This window comes from Silene latifolia, chromosome Y (genome assembly GCF_048544455.1).
Source record: "Silene latifolia isolate original U9 population chromosome Y, ASM4854445v1, whole genome shotgun sequence".
Classification (NCBI taxonomy): domain Eukaryota; kingdom Viridiplantae; phylum Streptophyta; class Magnoliopsida; order Caryophyllales; family Caryophyllaceae; genus Silene; species Silene latifolia.
The window spans coordinates 299,411,000-299,425,837 of record NC_133538.1 but is presented as its reverse complement, the minus strand read 5'-3'; the positions used below and the strand labels follow the sequence as shown (position 1 = coordinate 299,425,837).

The window sequence follows — 14,838 nt, the reverse complement described above, 5'->3', positions numbered from 1 at the left end:
TATTTATTTAAGAATGAGTTGTGTTGGTTGCTTGTGGCGATGTTTGGCGATGTGGGAAGCCCATAGAGGCGCGAGCTTTGGTGCGACACAAGTGCTCGTCCTGTCCTTTTCGCAAATTTGGATTATCTGTATTGTTATATCCTATGTTTAGTTGGATGTAATTTTTGGATACATTAATTGTAATACTACGGTTTTCTAAGTGGGTTACCCGGCCGAATATGGCTTACTCGGCCGAGTAAGTGTGTCATGTGTTTCTGGTCAGTTTACTGCCCAGGAATACTCGGCCGAGTATGGGAATACTCGACCAAGTAGAGGATACTCGGCCGAGTATACTCTATACTCGACCGAGTATCCGGTCTTACGGGTTTAATTCCGCAGTTTGGCTAAGGTGATTAGGGATTATTATAAATTACGCTTTTACGGTTTCTAAATCATTTTACCAAAAGCTTAACGACGCTAATATCTCTCTAATAACCTTAATCACTCTCAAGGCTAATTGATCGATCGCAAGTCTACACTTCCGTCTCTTATCTCGATTTCATTTGTATGTCTCTAGTTTTTTTGTAATCAGCTAATAGGTTGTCTTTTAGGGTTTGGCCCTAATTATTGGTTTGGGTTAATTTGGGGGAAGGGTTTATAGTGATGGTATGTTATCATTGTTGTAGGTGACGATGTCACGGAGTATTACTTTTGATTGCTTGTGTGTGCTTGGATTGCGGAAAGGTAGAGTTTCCCTACTCAGTTTACCATTAATTGATTTAAGCTTATGTTTGTATTGTGTACGATTGATTGTCTGCTGATAATTATTGGAGCGTTGGAGTTGGTGTGGTTGTTGTGATGGTTGTTGAGTGGAGTCACTTGCGGGAGTGGCTTCACGCCCTAGTTTCGCCCTCTGTGGAACCCGTCACAGAAGGGGATGTGCACATTAATGAACAGGGTTATCGCTCGTTGATGAGCGGGGCTTAGGTGGGGATTGGCTGCGGTCCCCCACTGGCGGCGAGGATTACCTTTTGCGATGGGTAATCTGGCAGGGCTACACACTTTGGTGTGTAGTCGGTTACTATGTGAGATCGGGAGTTTGAATGTGGATGATGATCAGCTGGTTGCCATTTTGTACTTATCTTTTTTTGATTATACAGTAACTTACCCCGTGGTTGTTTTATAAAATCTGTGGTGATCCATTCGGGGATGGCGAGAAGATTGTGATAGGTAATGATGATTATTAGCTATGGGGACGAGATAGGGAGTCATCACTCGAGTCTAGCTTCCGCTGTCATGAGGCTTACCTTTATTATTTAAGTTGTTTAGTTCTAGCAAACAATATTTTGGTTTTTGGATTTTGGAACATGTAATCATTAACTAATTATACTTTAATAAATGTTGTTTTGGATTGGTAACTTTGATATACTAACCTCGGGCAACCGAGGTGGTGACGGTCTCTCATGCTAGGGTAGTCCTGGTAAGGCACCTTGGTATGTAGGGGTGTCACAAAGTGGTAACAGAGCAACGATTCTGGAACCAAAACCATTGAACCCAATGAACATAGGGAGTCTAAATAAAATGAACCCGGGGAGAGTTTTTTGGAGCTACCGCAAAGACATGGGAGACGTCCCGAAGTCGCATTGAGGCCCTTAAAATATCTAGCCGGTCAACATGGGGGTGTCTTGGGAGTTGCTATGTGTGTTTGGAGTAATGTGTGTTGTACTTGTAGTAGTGATTTTTGTGAAATTGTTGGGTGAAATGAGAAAATAATGCGTGTTGTACTTGTACCATTACGTATATGTTGGATAAAGTATATTTTTGGGTTGAATGGAATTGATTGGAGTATATGTAATGTGATGTATGGTATGTGTATATGATCATGATGATGTTAATGCTTGGTTTGTTGGTAGTAGCATGTGATTAAGGTCATGCATCTATATATATGAATTTTGTGTTTAATTTAGATATGAGTATGATAAAGTTCACCTATGTACTGGTTTTTAGAGGCATTAAGTTTTTATTGTTTGCCTTATGCATGTTCAAGTTGTTTTGTTTAGAAAAATTGAATTGTATGAAGACCGATTATGGAAGGGTTATCTTAAAACTGTCATAAGTCGAGTTCTAGAAATGATATTGCTGTAATTCTAATTGGAGGTGATAGCTTGTCCTCTTAAAATTCTAACGATAGGCCACACGCCCAGAATGACCAACTAACGAGTGAGATATGACTGTTTTACGAAAACTGGAAGTTGCTGAGAACTGTGTCGATACTCGACTGAGTAGGCCCTACTCGACCGAGTATCTTTCATACTCGGCCGAGTATCCCTTATTCCGTCGAGTAATCTTTCTGTGATAATTCTGTTCAGCTTCTGGAGTCGTGAACTCGGACGAGTAGTCTCATTACTCGACCGAGTGTCCTGTACTCGGTAGAGTACGTCATGCACTCGACCGAGTATCTCTTTGGGCGATTGTTTTGAGTTAACGGCTATGTTCTTACCTATGTTTTGAGTAGTAGTTTATGTGCACATGTATGTTTTAGGTCTTAAAGCATTCTTTTATATATGTGACGGTCTTGATACGTAAGTTACTAGATGATATGATATGGAGAATGCCGACTTATGAGGGATATGTTTTGGATAAGGAGGACATGTGTTATATGTGGTTGTGAGGGTTGGTGGAAAAATAAAGGGAAGATTGATGAGCTAATCGAGGCAATGAGCATGTTTTGTGAGATATGGTGAGTGATATAGTCGCTTGTCGAGTAATATAAAAGTAAGTGTATATGGGCAAGAGTGATGTAAGTGTAAAGAAACGTGAGAACGAAAGATTGAAATGAAGGATGTGAATAGTGACAACTTGAGAGGTGTAAGGATTTATAGAGGGAGATGGTTAGGATTTTATTGGTTAAGAATATATATGTAATGAAAGGTTGTTGTAGAGAGATGGAGAAGAGGGGTATATAGTGAATGTAGACGGAGTTTTGTCGCGATGTGGATTTGTGGATAGTGACTGAGTTTGGGAATTTGGATTATCAAGAGGTGAGCCTAGTGTATAATTCTTTGGGCAAGTAACGGTATGAGGTGAATTTTTTGTTTTATAGGGATACGAAAGGGAGATACAACTAAGTAAAGAGTAACCGTTAGTTGTGTGGACTTGATGGTGACAAGTGTGAGTGAGTAGTATGATGGGAGAGGACCCGTGATAAGAAAGAATGAGAAGATATTGATATAAATTAATGGAATTTGATTTGTGGAGCAACAAGAAAGTAACCGAATTAATAAAGAGTTAGGTAGAAGAAGGAAGGCGATGAATTATAGAAAGATGGAAGCAAGCTCGGAGAACTTTGACCAAAGTTATGGAACATGAAAGTAAGGAATCATGGAAATGTACGATAGCATCATGAGAGGGTGGGAGTTAATGGTTATATAGGAGTTCTGGACGACATGTTAGCCGTGAGTTTTGAGGTATTAAGGGAGTAAGAAGCTGGTAGAGTGTTTGCACGATATGAGATTTTGGTGGAGAGTTAGGTAACGATACAATTAAAGATAGAATTGGGAAATAATGTTGAGGTAAATCTTGTTGAGGGAATTGATGTTCGTTATTTTAGATGATAGCCAAAGAGAGGAAACAGATTGTTATATTAAGAAGTGATAGTAAGAGAGTAGTTGTATGAAAGATGGTGGGTCGTAGTGTTGTCACTAGTGGTTAAGGATGATGTTAAATAGGGAAGATAGCCATGCTAAAGAGGTTGATTTTTGTAGAGACTGGGTTGATATGTATGGTTGTGAGGGGGTATGAAATGTGGTTATAGGAGGCGGGTGCTCGTAGTTGAGTATTAATGGTAAGGTTACATTTATCAGGAAGTAGTAGTTATGCGAATGAGAGAATGTAATAGGAGGGGCATACGTGTTAAGCACGGGTTATAGGTAACCTTTATCAGGTGGTAACTTACGTGATCAGGATTGGCTAGTTAGATTTGTTTATGGGTCCATGATATGTGTAAATGTTTGTGTGAGGTTTTGACCTCACGAGTAATGGTATGGTGTGATAGTTATAAGTCGTTATATGTTATTTTGTGAAATATGTTGCGTTGTGATCTAGTAAAGCGGTTTTAAGAAAGTCTTCTGCTCAAGGAAGTTGTACTGAGTCTGTGTTAAGGGATTGTAAAAGTTGCGATGTCTATCGATATGGTTGTTGTGCCTCGAGTGGCGAACCGGGCACGGTTATATAGATTGTTGTTTGTTTACTGCTGTTTGCTGTCAGTGTCGGTCTGGGAATATACCGTGTTGTTTTGTTTATTAATGTTTCTTACCAGTTTCGGCTTGGGAGTGAGACTAGCGTAGGATATGGAAGAAAGTTGCGTATGTTTCCGTTGTTGTCATGGTATAGTGATATTCTGTTATTGGGATATAGTTGTGGCAAAAGTTTTGTGGAATGGGTGTGTGCTAAGCTAGAAGCGGCAAGTGGTTCGTGATCTTTATTGGGACAATAATTATAAGGTGTTGATAACTAACATTATGTTGAGTTATGGATGAGTTTTACGACAATAAACAAGAAAACTTGAGGATATAGCGTGAGTGTGTGTAACAATTGTGGATCGTGAGTTATGATTGTGGAGATAAGTGAATGTATAAAGAAGTATATCATTTTAGCGGTAATGTTGAAGAGATGGAGTAGTGGTTATACTGAGGATTTTATTATATAGATTAGATGGAGTGCAGAATAATTAGAGGCACGAGAACTGTTTGAGAAAGACAGCCCTGGATATAGAAATGGTTGTAGATGTTGAGGTTATAGTGGGTTATCGTTGACATGCGGTGGTAATGAGGATTATGGGATGTATAGTAAAGGACCTAGTATTAGTGAGTTACGAGGACATAACATTTATCTTAAGAGGAGTAGGATGCGACAAGAGAGTTTGATGGTCATACAGGTTGCAATTGGAAGTTTGAGTGTTGGTGTAGAATAAGGATGGATATGTGTGATGGTCGATTTTATGACAGGAATGACAGTGCTTGTAGTAGTATGATGTTTATGTAAGTGAGTAAACTTCGTCCCTCGAAGTTCCTTTTAAGGGTGGTAGAATATAACATTCCGTTTTGGTAGTTGATCTTGTCGGGTGGATTGTCTTGGTATTGAGTTTGCTAGTAAGTGTGTCGTGTGTTTCTGAACAGTTTACTGCCCAGGAATACTCGGCCGAGTAAGACAGAGTTGGCAACACTTATGTTGTGGGTATCCGATAGTACTATGGGGTTAGTGTTAGGTGTCCACGTTTTATAGGTTGGGTTGGAACTTCGGGGACGAAGTTCTTTTTAAGGAGGGAAGACTGTAATACTACGGTTTTCTAAGTGGATTACTCGGCCGAATATGGCTTACTCGGCCGAGTAAGTGTGTCGTGTTTTTCTGGACAGTTTACTGCACATGAATACTCGGCCATGTATGGGAATACTCGACCGAGTAGAGGATACTCGGCCGAGTATACTCTATACTCGACCGAGTATCCGGTCTAACGGGTTTAATTCCGCGGTTTGGTTAAGTTGATTAGGGATTATTATAAATTACGCTTTTACGGTTTCTAAATCATTTTACCAAGAACTCAACGACGCTCATATCTCTCTAATCACCCTAATCGCTCTCAAGGCTAATTGATCGATCGCAAGTCTACACTTCCGTGTCTTGTCTCGATTTCATTGGTAAGTCTCTAGTTCTTTGTAATCAGCTAATAGGCTGTCTTTTAGGGTTTGGCCCCAATTATTGTTTTGGGTTAATTTGGTGGAAGGGTTTATAGTGATGGTATGTTATCATTGTGTGTAGGTGACGGTGTCATGGAGTATTACTTCTGATTGCTTGTGTGTGCTTGGATTGCGGAAAGGTAGGGTTTCCCTACTCAGTTTACTGTTAATTGATTTAAGATTATGTTTGTATTGTGTACGATTGATTGTCTGCTGATCATTGTTGGAGCATTGGAGTTGGTGTGGTTGTTGTGATGGTTGTTGAGTTGAGTCACTTGCGGGAGTGGCTTCACGCCCTAGTTTCGCCCTATGTGGAACCCGCCACAGAAGGGGATGTGCACATTAGTGAACAGGGTTATTGCTCGTTGATGAGCGGGGCTTAGGTGGGGATTGGCTGTGATCCCCCACTGGCGGCGAGGATTACTTGTTGCGATGGGTAATCTGGCAGGGTTACACACTTCGGTGTGTAGTCGGTTACTATGTGAGATCGGGAGTTTGAAGGTGGATGATGATCAGCTGGTTGTCTTTTGTACTTAGTCTTATTTTGATTATACAGTAACTGACCCCGTTGTTGTTTTATAAAATCTGTGGTGATCCATTCGGGGATGGTGAGCAGATTGTGACAGGTAATGATGATTATTAGCTATGGGGACGAGATGGAGAGTCATCACTCGAGTCTATCTTCCGCTGTCATGAGGCTTACCTTCATTATTTCAGTTGTTTAGTTCTAGCAAATAGTATTTTGGTTTTTGGATTTTGGAACATGTAATCATTAACTAATTATACTTTAATAAATGTTGTTTTGGATTGGTAACTTTGATATACTAACCTCGGGCAACCGAGGTGGTGACAGTCTCTCATGCTAGAGTGGTCCTGAGGCTTACCTTCATTATTTTAGTTGTTTAGTTCTAGCAAAAAGTATTTTGGTTTTTGGATTTTGGAACATGTAATCATTAACTAATTATACTTTAATAAATGTTATTTTGGATTGGTAATTTTGATATACTAACCTCGGGCAACCGAGGTGGTGACGGTCTCTCATGCTAGGGTGGTCTTGGTAAAACACCTTGGTATGTGGGGGTGTCACATTAATATCGTGTCATTGGGTATTTGGGTGTTATTTGGGTTGGGTTTTTTGTGTTGGACTCGGTTTTTGAATTTGGTTGAGTCGTGTTTCGAATTTTGAGTCGGTTTTGGGCCCAGAGTCGGATTTGACTCTAATTACTGTCATTTCGACGCCGTCGAAGTGCATAAAACATTCTAGTATTTTTAAAATGTTTTGAAAAGTTTTTCATTTTTGAAATCGGTTTTTGCTTTCCGACGCACTGTCATACTGAATGTCGATTAGACGCTGCGATTCCGAGCCACGTTGTAGTCCGATTGTAACACGCAACAATTTCTGCTAATTAAAAACCTTATAACTATATACAATACTGAGCCAAAATAGAGAGGTATTATAATTAATATACATAGTCTCTTATTACAAATCCTTTTAATTAAAAAAATAATACAAAAGTAACCAAAATTTCTAAAAAGCTTTAAATAAAATCTTGACTTGAAATAAAATCCTTTTGAACTGCAGCGGAAGTAACCTGAAAATAAACCAGGCGACAAAATGGACCTACCCCTATGACGAGTAGCCCAAAAGGGAGAAAACACGTCAGCCGGAAAGTCGAGTAACAGATAATACCTCAATATAAGCAGCTTAATTTTGGTCATGGCGTGGAAACACATACACGTAAAAATAAAAAGAAACACGGAGAATTATAAAAACACTTCACATAAACTAATCTGAACCTCAAACTAATTCCATATTATTTCTTTATTACAATACTCTTCTCTCGCCACCATAATTAAATAAATCTCAACTCACTACTCCGTCTTACTCATTACTCCGTCTCATAATATAATACTCCAAAGTAACCACGTATCATATTTTCATCATCGACCCTAAGACCAGGACAAGGGGTGAGTGAACTGGCGGATAATACCGCGAAATAATATATTTATCTCAATATCAAACTCATAATATAACTCAATAACTTTGGTCACTCTGGACCGTAAACATAACTCGGCGCATAGGCCCCATAACTCAATACCAATAACCAATATTCATCTCAATTTCAATATCAATAACATCAAAGATTCAAGGAACCGCGCTCAACACTTAAAGTATAAACTCTAAGTTACTCAGCCACAAGTCGAGATCAAAGATAACAACAATTTAAACACAATACCAAAACGTCCAAAAATCTGAGTCGCCAAAAGTCAGTATCAATCTTAGAGTAATGTAACCATAATGTCATCTTTACAACTTGCCACCCCGTACAACTAATGCTAATATTCCATGTCATAATCATTAAAGTGCACCTACTTAGCCTTTGAACACAAGCACAAGAGCAATCCAAACCAGTAATTCGTATAATACTTGATGTAAGACCATGATATTAAACCATTCTTTAACACCACAAAAATAATGGGTGTCTCCCTAAAATCATTATCACCTCAACAATACGCACTCATGCCTGTCAAATAATTAACAAATAGCTTAACCCATCTTACAAATTAATTAACTTAACAATAAAATATTATAGCTAGTATATAAATAATATCGCATTCATTCTCAACAATCAAATTACACATATAACACGTATAAATAACACATAATCATATAACCCCGAACAATACTAAATATAATAGAATCGGTAGAATCGTGTTACCTTAAATCGCAAGACCGAATTAAAATCCCTTAAAACACTTTGGAATCCAACGAAAATCAATTGGGTTGATGATTGTATAGACGAAAGTACACGGCTGAACAAGAAGAGCGTGCGAGCAAACAGATAATTAAAAGGATTGGACATATAGAGGAATTTGGTATTGATAATGATTACCAAGTCAAGTTTGGATTTTTTGGGAGGTGACCAAACGTAATGGAGGCTAAGAAAAGCAAATAAGAGGGATTGATAATTTGATTCATACGGAGTATTATTTTTAGGGTTAACAATTACGAAAGACTATAAACTCTTATAAGATACACCATAAAAATAAAGGGGTTAATGTTAGACTGACCGTATGAAAGATTCTAAAATGAGTTTTAGGAAAATTTAAAACACTTTCGTAAATAAAATAAAGAATAGAAAATATAAAATTCCTAAGAATATTTGAAATATTACAATTTTGGTAGTATCACATTCTACCCTCCTAAAATTAAACTTCGTCCTGAAGTTTCCTAACAATACTTTATTAAAACGCTACGAGTATCTTAAATGCCCATACAATATTAATCTCCCAAAATCATCTAATTAGCTAACCTATATGCCAAACCCTCTCTCATTCTAATTACCTTTCTCCCCATTTCCTTGCACTGTATCAGCTGCTCCGACTGACTTTCCTCCACTACTCTGATCGCCACCATTTCCTTGCCTTTGATATGAGCCTCCTCCGTAGCTTTGACTGTTGTAGTACCTCTGGTTACTCCACTGACCCAAATTTCTGTGACTTCCAACACTTGGTGCTGGGTTTTGATAACTCCCCTGTCTCCCACCTCCATTACTATTTCTTGGTGCACTTCTACACTCAAAATCCCGGTGGCCTAACTTGTCGCAGTTATAACATCGCCAAGGGGCGATACTACTAGAACCTTGGCTCCAACCACCACCTAATCTCACTCCACCCCCATAACCAGACCCCCTAGTGAAATATTGTTTGGTTTGTGTATTGTTTGGTATCTTACTACCCTCGTGCCCTTCACTAACAGTCTCTCTCTTCCTCTTCTGACCCTTCTCCTGTTTCTCCTCCTTTAACATATCTGCAATTCTCTCAGCATGCCCAACTCGCTGATAAACCTCATCCATGCTACTTAGGTCACCAGCTGCAAGCCTCTTCTTAATGGTTGTAGTTAACCTCTTCTAAAACCTTAATGCTAGTATCTCCTCACTGAAGTTCAAATATGACACATACTCAGCCAACTCCGGGAATCTATTTTGATAGGTCTCCATAGCCATATCATCAGTCATCTTAAAAGAATCGAATTCAGCTCATCTTGCTCCTGATATGTTCGGGAATAAATGTAGCTCGCAGAAAACGCTTGAATCCATCCTACTTCACGTACAGACTTTTATTATTAGCAGCAGCTTCTCTTATGGCCTCCTTATTGCGAGTCCACCAGAGCCTAGCTTTTCCCTTCAAGTAGAACGTAGCTTGATCCACTTGCATCTCCGCAGGATAACTCATTCGCTCGAATATGTTGTCAAACTCTAGTCTCCTAGTAGTAATGGTTAACCCAAGCCATCATACTTCACCGGGTTTTGCTTTGCGATAACTGCACTCATCTTTGTAGGAACCTGAGCTGACCCCTTAGACATCAATGCAGTAGTCAAAGCCTCATTCATAGCTATTGTTGAGCCAGGATAACTCCTGCCTGATCAGGAAACGTTCAGCCTGCCAATGCCTGACAGGGGCAACACTAGTCGCATTCTTGTACCAAGCTAGCCCCATCTAGGAGAGGGATATCAGGTCAGGCAAGCTCAGATACCCTGGCCTGAAAGCAGTTCAAATATAAGTAAGCATTGGATACTATAAATTCCGTATATAATTGGGCAACAACCTTGAGAGAAGTTGTTCCTACTTCCAAGGAGGACCAAGTCCATGAAGCCTATTATTTAGCAAGCACGTTCAATGAATCCAACCGTTCAAAGAAGCCAACCGTTCAAACATTTGAGGGCTATAAATAAGAAGGGGACCTGCAAGCAACATACACAGTATACACACATCTACTCATACTCTAATATTCTACTTTCCTCTATTGTACTCAAAGTTATACAAGTGATAGTAAAATACTCTCTTGGCTTGGTGGCCATGGTTTTTTCCCAATTCAAAGGGGTTTTTCACGTATAAATTATTGTGTCAGTTTCATTTTGTTTATCTCGTTATTAGCACAATCAATCCAAGCAATATTTAGAGCTAGATCACCTTGTTAACAAATCTATCGAAGGAATTTCTCCCTTGCGTGAAATCTTGCTAAAATAATTGGCGCCCACCGTGGGGCATCTAGCTAAAAAATAATAAAAATCCATTCACAAAACAACTCCCAAATCTCACAAAAAATGACATGCGAAAGTATTGAACAACAGTTGGCCGCAGCCAAGCAACAACTGCTGGAAATGGAGGCTTTGAAGGAGAAAGTGGATCAGGCTGAAGCACAGGTCCAAAAGCTGAAAGAGTTTTGAGTCCAACCTGAAGTAGAAGTTGGAAAACAAACCATCAGGTTCCAATTCCAAGATCCAACCAAAAACCCCATTCTCCTCCATCATCAAAAACATTGATTTCTCAAACTTTGGAAGCCCTAGTCCTTCCAAGAAAGAAACCATAAATCTTGAGTTAGACACAGAAGATACCCCTGATGAGACTGGTGGTACAAATAAGGCAGGGGCAACAATAATGATAGCTATGGTGCAGGAGATCCAGAAACTCCATGACAAATTTGAAAAGATTTCTGGAGTATCCGCCAGCATAACAGAAGTCAACCTAGAAAGTTATGCTGATTCACCCTTTGGAGAAGAAATAGCCAGGTTGACATGCGAAAGAAGTTTGTGGTCCTATCAATAAGAACGTATGATGGAACTGAAGATCCACAAAATCATGTAGCCTTCTACAAACAAAGAATGTTGGCTGCATCTATATCAAGTGAGTTGAGACAAGTACGCATGTGTAAAGGCTTTGGGACAACCTTGACTGGTGCAGCCTTACAGTGGTACATTAACCTGCCTAATGAGAGCATCATGTCCTTTGCTGACTTGATAAACTCATTCAACCAGCAATTTGCCAATAACATGGAACTTGAAAGGAGATCCAGTGACCTATACAGGATCAAGCAAAAACCAGAAGAGACGCTCAAAGCATTCCTATCCAGATTCAACAAGAAGAAACTGTCTATTCTAAAGTGTGATGTTGGAACGGCTGTGGAAGCATTCAGATAGGGACTGCTACCAAATAGTGATCTCTATGACACCCTACCATGCATCCTTGCCATACTTTTGAGGATGTCTAGGCAAAGGCACTAGGATATGTCAGGTTAGAAGAAGACAAAAGCTTCAAAAAAGATTCGTCAACTAATGGAGCAGGGTACGAGAAATCCAGCAGAAAAAGCAATAGCCAAAGAGGAAGCAGTTCCAGGCCATCTCCGTATTTAAGGCCTGACAGATTTGAATTGAACTTTGCTCAAGAGCAACGAGGTAACTCCTAAAACTTTGCACCTATTCAGGAGTATAACTTCTCTGTTGAAATTTCAGGACTAATCAAAAGACTTGACAACTTGGCAGATGTCGTCAAATGGCCCAGAAAGACTGACAATCCCAACTCCAGGACGGATACAACCAGGTGGTCTGAATTCCATATGGATATTGGGCATACAACTGAAGAATGCATAGGACTACGCAAGCAAGTGTCATACCTGCTAAAGAGATGGCTCGGCTAGAAAAGATCAAGAGCGTAAACCTGAATGTGATCTGCCATCTCTACCACCAATCTATGAAGTCAAATTCATAAATGGCGGATTAGAGATATGCGGCATGACAAGTTCAGCAGCGAAGAAGGTAGCCAAGGAGACAAAGATGAAATTACCATTCAAGCCCAGAAATCTGCCCCAAATCACCTTTGATGAAAGTGATATGCAAGGAATCCCTAACCTAGACCATGACGGCCTGGTCATCACTATGAAAATTGGCACTACTCGAGTACTAAGGATTCTTGTTGATGGGGGAAGCTCAGTAACCTGATCATGCTAGATGTCCTAAAAGCATTGAAAATCAATGAACACCAGATTACAAAGAAAACAAGCGTTCTGGTAGGATTCAGGGGTAAAACCAGGAATACCCTTGGAGAGATCTACGTACCAACATATGCCAAAGGGGTAGCATCCTATGAAAGATTTGGAGTCCTGGATTGCCGGTCTTCCTACAATGCAATTCTTGGCAGGCCTTGGATCCGCAATGTAAAAGCCATTTCCTCAACATATCATAAGTGTGTCAACATTCCAACAGAGTGGGGGATAGCAACAATCAAAGGTGAACAGAAATCCACTCAGGAGTGCTACACTGAGGTTTTAAAACCTTCCAAGGTAGGTGAGTCCCTTGCCTAGCAATTACAGTGCCCTGTCAGAGGTACCTGTGTAGCACAATCCCAGATGGAACCCGGCCAGGTAATCCTAGACCCCGAGTACCCTGACAGGTATGTATTGGTAGGATCAGATGCCCCTGACACCGCCAGGCCAGGCTTGTTAAGCTTTCTTAAAAATAAATCTTCTAGTTTCGCCTGGTCTCATTTTCATATGACTGGTATTGATGCTGAAGTTATTACCCATAAACTCAATATTGACGCAACTTTCAAGCCTTTGTAGCAAAAAAGGTGAAAATTACCCCTGAATGCAACACAATCATCAATGAAGAGGTGGACAAACTTCTAGACATGAGCATGATCAGCGGAGTCATGTACCCTGAATGGTTGGCAAATGTGGTGGTATTACCGAAAAATAATGGCATATGGAGGGTCTGTGTAGACTACACCGACCTAAACAAAGCCTGCCCAAAAGATCTACTTCCATTGCCACATACTGATGCCATGGTAGACGCAACAGCAGGGCATGAAATGTTGACTTTCATGGACGTTTCCAGTGGATTCAACCAAATCGAAACGCATCCAGCTGACCAGGAGAACACTGCATTCATCACTGAAGGAGGCATATACTATTACACAACAATTCCATTTGGCCTGAAGAATGCAGGGGCAACTTATCAACGCCTGGTCAACATGATGTTCAAGGATTAAATTGGAGACACCATGGAAGTCTACATTAACGACATGGTGGTCAAGTCAAAAAATGCAAAGGACCATGTAAGAGACCTGGAAGTAGCATTCAAAATCCTGGAAAAATACAACATGAAAGTTAATCCATCCAAGTGCCATTTTAGAGTCTCAGCAGGAAAATTCTTGGGATACATGGTTACAAAGAGAGGAATTGAAGCCAGCCTAGAAAAGATTAAAGCCATCCTGGAGCTAAATCACCAATGTTTGTCAAGGACATAAAGAATTGACAGGGAGAGTTGCAGCCCTAAAAAAATTCATTTCCAGGTCCTCTGAAAAGTGCAAGTTATTTTACAATCTACTCAGGAAGAACAAGCAATTCCAGTGGAACCCAGAACATGAGGTAGCCTTCCAAGATCTAAAATCTTACCTCTCCTCTCCACCTTTACTGGCCAAGCCGGACAAAGGAAAACCCCTGGTAGTATACCTGTCAGTCACTGAGACAGTAGCCAACGGAGTCCTGGTAAAGGAAACTGAAGGACAACAACACCATGTTTACTATGCAAGTAAAAGTCTCTTGGATGCTGAAATGAGGTATGGTCTACTTGAAAAATACGTTTTGCCAAATGGCCAGTCTAGCTCAGCACCTATAACATCACCTTTGAGCCAAGGACAACAATAAAATATCAGGCTTTAACAGTCTTAATGGCTGATTTCAGTGCCACCATAGAGCCTGACCTGATCAAAGAAGTAAGCAGACTGGACACTCATAAATCAGACCAGAAATTGGTCCTGTACACTGATGGTGCCACAAACATGAGGGGAACTGGTCTAGGATTAGTACTTAAATCGCCAAGGGGGATATAATAGCTCAGGCTGTTAGTTGTGAATTCAAAGCCACAAATTATGAAGCTGAATACGAATCTCTGATAGTTGGACTCAAGGTAAGCATTAATCTTGGTGTGTAGAACTTAAAGGTAAAAATTGATTCACTCTTAATTGCAAATCAAGTCAAAGGAACTTATGCTGCGAAGAATTCAAAAATGATACTATATTTAGAAATTGTGAAAAATCTTTGCACTAAGTTCATTTCATTTGATATTGATCAAATTCCAAGGGACTTGAATACCTAGGCTGATGCTCTAGCTAGCCTAGGATCCAATTTCAGCCCTACTATTTTTTTTTAAGATACCCATTGTTTACTTACTTGAACCAGCCATTGATAAGCCTGACCATATTTATCCTATCACTGTGGACATAGACTCCTAGACAAAACCATATTATGATTGTTCCTGCGAGGCATACTACCTCAGGGCAGGCA

At 39.9% G+C, this 14,838-nt stretch overlaps 1 protein-coding gene across 1 annotated transcript; it reads left to right on the top strand.

Annotated features, from left to right (window-relative positions):
* The first annotated feature begins 12,495 nt into the window (after positions 1 to 12,495).
* LOC141631008 (uncharacterized) lies at positions 12,496 to 14,384 on the top strand. Its single transcript, XM_074443736.1, has 4 exons — positions 12,496 to 12,838; positions 13,114 to 13,452; positions 13,811 to 14,111; positions 14,237 to 14,384. Exons 1-4 carry the CDS (start codon positions 12,496 to 12,498, stop codon positions 14,382 to 14,384), a joined length of 1,131 nt encoding a protein of 376 aa, XP_074299837.1.
* Positions 14,385 to 14,838: the final 454 nt, after the last annotated feature.

Bases quoted from the DNA above. Each gene is read 5' to 3' on its own strand.
- LOC141631008 (XM_074443736.1), top strand. From the start codon at position 12,496: ATGCTAGATGTCCTAAAAGCATTGAAAATCAATGAACACCAGATTACA. The intron at 12,839-13,113 runs GTGAGTCCCTTG...AAGCCTTTGTAG, and splicing joins TTTAAAACCTTCCAAGGTAG to CAAAAAAGGTGAAAATTACC. The intron at 14,112-14,236 runs GTATGGTCTACT...GGCTGATTTCAG, and splicing joins CTCTTGGATGCTGAAATGAG to TGCCACCATAGAGCCTGACC.